General features: G+C 33.3%; 1 protein-coding gene across 1 annotated transcript; it reads left to right on the top strand.

Annotated features, from left to right (window-relative positions):
* The first annotated feature begins 2,463 nt into the window (after positions 1-2,463).
* On the top strand, positions 2,464-3,845 carry LOC18055009 (dehydration-responsive element-binding protein 3). The gene has a single exon (XM_006450624.2). The coding sequence runs from the start codon at positions 2,883-2,885 to the stop codon at positions 3,579-3,581; it is 699 nt and encodes a 232-aa protein (XP_006450687.1). The 5' UTR covers positions 2,464-2,882; the 3' UTR covers positions 3,582-3,845.
* The last annotated feature ends 2,533 nt before the right edge of the window (positions 3,846-6,378 follow it).

Raw genomic sequence — 6,378 nt, forward strand, 5'->3', positions numbered from 1 at the left:
CAATATGAAAAAAGGGAAGAAGAAGAAGAGTGTTAAAAGACTTATCTTTGTCTTAAATGGTAATTTTAATAATGGTATTTATATTTTATGTAATATAAATTTTTATTAAAAGTGGGTGTAAAGATATATTTGTTGGTCCAAATAGCCTGATCCTTTATTTTAAACACTTTGATTTAATAGAAAATTTTATTATAAATATATGCGAATTACTATTAAGGATGATTTATTGTAAATCAATATTCTATAATTACTTTAAACATCTGACACTCTTTATTTAATGTATAATTTTTATTCCTTAAACCATAAAACCTTTATTACTAATATCTTGCTTAATATTTAGATAAGTAGTGGGGAAATAAGTATTTTAAAAATTTTGACAACAAAATATATGTGATATTTTCTTAAAAAATAAAGTAAAACAAAATAACTTTAAACGACCATTTTTTGTTGGCTCTCATTCATTTTTGTGTGTGGTCTTTTTCTTCTCATCCTTTTTCTTTCCTTTTTTTTAATATTTACAAAATATTTTTTATTACGGTGTTCTCATTACAAGTAATTTTGAGTGGAAAATCTAACATTGTATATAAATAAACAAAAAATTAATAACTAAAGTTGTGTTAAATAATTTCTTTGTAACTTCACTTGATTATATTGTTGTATGTATGTGTTAAATATCTTAAAATTGGGTGTGTTAAATAGCTTAATTGATGTTTTAAGTAAATAAAATTAATTAATTTATATAGTTTGAATAAAGATTTTTTTTGAATTTAAAATGAATATATAAAATAAAACTTAATCTTTTAAAATAAATATACGTGCGTACAAGATAATAGAGTATTTAAAGTAAATTTTATAGCCTAAATAAACTAACTTACTTAGAAATTAACCGACCATACATGAGGAAGGGGCCCTTGATTTTGTCAAAGGGTACTAGTCATTTTTAACATGTGTACATTAATTAAAATTTAAGAACAGCTACGTTTTGAGCCACTATTGCGCCATGAGTGCGACCCCGATTGGAATTTGGTTGGGACCCCGATGAGTTGTTGCTCATCTATGGTCTCTGATGAGAGTGAGAGAGTACTCATCCGAGATCGATAAGTTGCAATTTGTCAACAAACTACGTGCGTGAAATTGGCCCATCTCTGATGCAAACCCACACAAATTAAATTAATGATTTCAGTGCTTTGAGATAAGAGGGAAAATAGTGAAATTCATTATCGTCATAACAGAAGACATTCTAAAACTTTATCATAGATTTTATCTCAAATTATATAATTTATCATTTGTCAAGTGATTAATAATTTTCATAAATTCTTACCCAATTAATCATCTTATTTTACAATCAACTTGATAAATGTCACACTATTTGAGACCAAATAAAATTTTAGGACAAAAAATTCGAAAATACTCAATCAAGTTATGTGAATCCACGCAAAACTCTTGAAAAATTAGATTGTTTTGGAATATTTTATAACCCCAGATCTTAACGATGAAATCTTCTTTGATACCATGCTGGGAAGTCACTCTTAGGTACTAAATGCCTAAGTTTTCGAATATGTCAAACATTTACTCAGCACTAGCAGTAAAAAGATTATGCATGTAATGAATGAAAAGTTATTTATTGTGGTGGAATCGAACAAATTAAGAAATGATCGGAGGTTACTGTTACGAATCGTTCATTAGGTAGAGAATAGCATTCATTCTTAAATTGGCGAGCTGATCGGACCCATTGATGATATTTCTTTGGCAGTTCCTCAAGCTGGTTCCGAATTTGGGACCAAATCAGGATGGGCCTCAAGTTCTCAAGCAATTGTTGACATTGTAATTCCCTAGTTTCTAGTGCGCCTCAAAATATCTATTTATATATCGAAATAACTATAGAATCCAAAAAACAATACAATGCGAAGATCCATATCATATGGCCAAGTGCCACTGTAAGCCCTAACTTGCTACCTCATTCTGTATATTATATACACATTAAAATAACTATATGTCGCGACCAAACGATATTGGAAAAACTTGTGATTGAAAGATATGCAACAAACAGTGCACGGATCTTATATATAATACAATAAGAGCCAAATGTTGAGATATGTATTGCGTGGGGAGGGCCGGTAGGGGGGGTTAAATGAACAGTGCAAAATGGTGAAACTGGAAAAAATCGATGAAAGTTGAAAAAAATAAAAAAATAAAATTAATGGAGGGTTGCGTGGTACTAATGAAAAGGGTCCCCACTGTACATAGAGTCGAGCAGGGTGACCCGTTTCTTTTGTGGGTCCTTCGTCTTTTATCTCAAAGCTTTATTAAGTGTTGTATGATGATTCATTGGGAAATGATAGGAGAGCTAGCAAAATCTCAAAATTAAACTTACTAAAAACAAACAAATAATAATAATAATAATAATAATAATAATAATAATAAAGGCCCCTTCCTGCAGTATATAAACTCAGCTCTCAAAGCTGCATGTCCCTCCTCAATCCCCTTTCCTTCCTCTGCTGAGTGACTCTGCTTTGCTATCTCCATTGAATAGTATTTATGTACGCATATCAATTCGTCATCAATCCTTTTGACGAAACACAAAAAACAGGTACTTGCTTTCATTGGCCATCTCTTTCCTCTAATTTGTTTCTAAACAACAAATTACAAGCCCCTTCTCCCTCTCAGTTAACCTCCCTCCGAAACTTGACCTCCTCAGCTCTCCCATTTATTCTTTGCTCTATTTTGCTTTCAAACAAAAATTTCCACTTCGCCCCAAACTTTCTTCCTTGTCTTCATTTTAGTCCCTTTATTTTTTTTTAATGAACTGAATCCAAATAATAATCACCATCTTGTTAATAATCAGTTTCGTCAAGAGTAGCGACATCAACAACGACTACAAGATGAGTGAACCGCAAAACTCATCGGAAGCAGAAAGCAGCTCGTCAAACTCATCATTGTCGCCAACAAATGCTCATCAAGACTCCAAAAAGATCAAAAGAATGAGAGATCAATCAAGCAAGCACCCCGTTTATCGGGGCGTCCGGATGAGGAACTGGGGCAAATGGGTCTCCGAAATCCGTGAGCCCCGCAAAAAATCCCGTATCTGGCTCGGCACTTTCCCCACGCCCGAAATGGCCGCACGTGCGCATGACGTGGCTGCCTTGAGCATCAAGGGCAACTCAGCAATCCTCAACTTCCCAGAACTCGCTGACTCGCTCCCACGTCCTAACTCTCTCGCCCCACGTGACGTCCAAGCCGCCGCTGCTAAGGCTGCTCAAATGGACAAGTTTGACTCCTCGTCTTCATCTTCTCTGTCATCTTTGGTTTCTGCTATGGATTTGTCAACTGGGTCAGAAGAGTTGAGTGAGATCGTTGAGCTGCCGAGTTTGGGGTCGAGTTATGATTACAAATCGTCCGAGTTGAGAAACGAGTTTGTGTTTGTTGACTCGGTCGATGGTTGGATGTACACGCCGCCTTGGTTTCAAAGCGTTGAAGTTGAAGATTATCAATTCGGAGTGTTGCCAGAGTCTAGTGTTTTTTCATCAACTAACTTTGGACTTGGACTTGGACTTGGAGAAGGTTTGTTGTGGGATTCCTGAAATGTTGTTCATCTGTCTATGTTTTGTGAAAATTGTAAATGTGAATTGTGTCTGTGAATGTGTGCATGTCAAGTATTCAATTTTCAATTCGCTTCTTTTTTTGTTTTTCGTTTCTGGCTTAATTTTGAGCTTTAGTAGCCCTTTTGGTTTTTCTTTGAAGGGCTATAGCTAGAACATTGTCTATTGTCGTGCCCTCTCTGTTTCTAGAGTTCTAATTAATTATGTAACCTTCTTCAATAAATAATCTAACTGTACAATTTAAAACTGTCATAAATTCGTCTACCATGTTTGGTATGAGCTCATTAAGACCTCCCTCTTCTTCAAGCAACAAACTTCTTTGAAATTGTAGTTATATGAGTAGGACACTGTACCAGTTAAAATTCTCTCCTTTTGATCGGTTATTATCATAAGCGTTGAAGCTGACCGAATATGGGTTCTTCAAATTGCACAATGTGTGACTACAGTTTGGTATTAGAATATAAAAGAAACCGGGGAATTGTGCTGAAATCTCAAATTCTATTCAAGAATTCTGTGGACTGCTTTTGGATTTTGGCAGGTGCAAGATGATATACGAAACATGGTGAGCTGGTGACACTGACAATTTCCCCATTGGGTAACAGTATCTATTCTCAGCTACTATGAACTCTCTCTATCTCTAAATTTGCCAAAAGCAAAATTAAATAAACTAATGAACAGTTTAGTTCCAGTCCGTTGGATTTTTGTCACTTTTTAGCAACAAAAGATTTGTGAATACCGAAGCTAGCCCTGGTGTAAAAGATTTAAAAAAAAAATGGTATATTATTATTATATTATTAATTATTATTATCATCTTTCCCTAACAACCCTAATTTTGCACATGAGACAAATGGACCTCAGCGAAGTTCATTTCTTCGGCAGCCTATAGGCTATGGCCAAACGTGCCTTATCTTAATTCATATTCACTGACTCTGTTCTTTCACTCTCTATTTTCAAAATAATTATGTCGTTGAAAGGTCAGCGATTCTCTAACTCTAATGATGATAAAAGCAATTTTTTTTAAAAAAATAAATTACTCTTGATCGATAAAGATATGTATGATATGAACACAAGGGCTGTGTCAGGAATTTTCTCGTGTACGTCCTTGTTATTTGTGCGGTTTTAGAAAAAGTGTCTTCTCCCTGCTATATGTCCTCGTTTATTTTATTTTATTTTGTTTCTTAAAGTAAAGAGTACGAAGTGAGCTTTTTGTTTTGTCTCAAAATCGGTAAAAAAAAAAAAAAAAAAAAGAAGCCCTAATCCGCTATGAGCATATCTTAGGTGAGAAATATTACCTATTAAACATCAATATTTGCTTTTTATTAATCAGAATTCGTGTGATCATAAGATTTTTTTTTCCCCCTTTTTTCAGTGTTGATGATTTTTGAGTGTGCTCAGATCAATTCTTTTATGTAGCACATCGATATTGAGTTTGCGAATGACTTTAAAACCTTGGGTTAATAATTTGATTGGTGGATGGCATTATCAGCAGTCCCATAAAGGTCACTGATTCCACATTTCCATTTATTGCCTGGTTATTTATTATTATTATTTTTTTTTTTGAAGAGGAGGGGGGCAAGAAAAAAAAAGATGCATGGTTTATGGCTTACGTTGTAAGGCTGAAGACACTATTGAATTTTCTAGGCAAAGGAAAAGAATCCGTTTATTTCAGCAATAGTAGCTTCCAATAATTAGAAAACTTGTCTCTTCTAATCATTGTTAACGACATTTCGATGCTTCAATTTTCATTATTGTTTTTCATGGAAAGCTGTGAGGAAGTATGTTTCCTTCTCTTTTTTTTTTTTTTTTTATCCTTCTTTTCAATAAGTATGGTCCCAAAAGTTTAGCCTTTTTAGTACACGTGATTTGCACGTTTAGAAAAAGCTTTGTAGCTAATTAATTTTGCTAGTGGAAGAAAAAAATTAATTAATTGCTCTAGGGTACTAAAAAAATTAAGTTTGAGGACGTGGATACACCCTACAATAAGGTCAGCAATGACGTAACATCTTTACTGCTCACACAGCATACCAAAGTGGGAAGATTTGAATATTTCATTGGGCTCGGATCATGTGAGAATTTCACTTTACATGCCATCTTCCCCATCTCTTATGGATTTATTTAACGAAATTCAACAATGAATTCGCTATCTTATGCTTTAAAAATGCAAATGGAAGCAAATTCTCGGTCAATGAAAAATTTTGCCAAAAAATTAAGTCTACAAATACCTTGAATTCTTATTAAATAAATTAGGTTCGTATTATAAAAAATGTATGACATGTGTGCAACGGTACAAGGACATTTTGAGCTTCCATCACATCAAAATTAATCCAGCTTTTTGTATTATTGAGAATACTTCTTCAATCATGGACCATACCAGAAATTTTAGTGTGAAGTCTTTATATAAGGGACAGCTAATTTTTTATTGTTAGACATTATCTGGTTGGTTTGCATTTTTAGCTTTTTCATATTGAGGCATGGTACTGTATTTGAATATTGATATAGCTTATTATGTAATGTTCGCCAATTTTAGCCCAAGATTAATTTAACGGTAATAAGAGGGATTTAAAGTACTAATTTGAGTCCTAAGTGTTATATATCATTCATTTATTGGATAGTGAATTAATATTTTATCGTCTAATTGCTAAATACCATATCAATTGGGACTTATTTGTTTGGATTCTTAAATTATTCTTAATGCAATATTTAAAAAAAGCTTTCCATGACGAGAGAAAATTTTAATGTAATTTTAAGCAAGCTTTTTATTCAGTGATGAGATGTAATA

Source organism: Citrus clementina, unplaced genomic scaffold (assembly GCF_000493195.1).
Source record: "Citrus clementina cultivar Clemenules unplaced genomic scaffold, Citrus_clementina_v1.0 scaffold_1, whole genome shotgun sequence".
Lineage (NCBI taxonomy): Eukaryota > Viridiplantae > Streptophyta > Magnoliopsida > Sapindales > Rutaceae > Citrus > Citrus x clementina.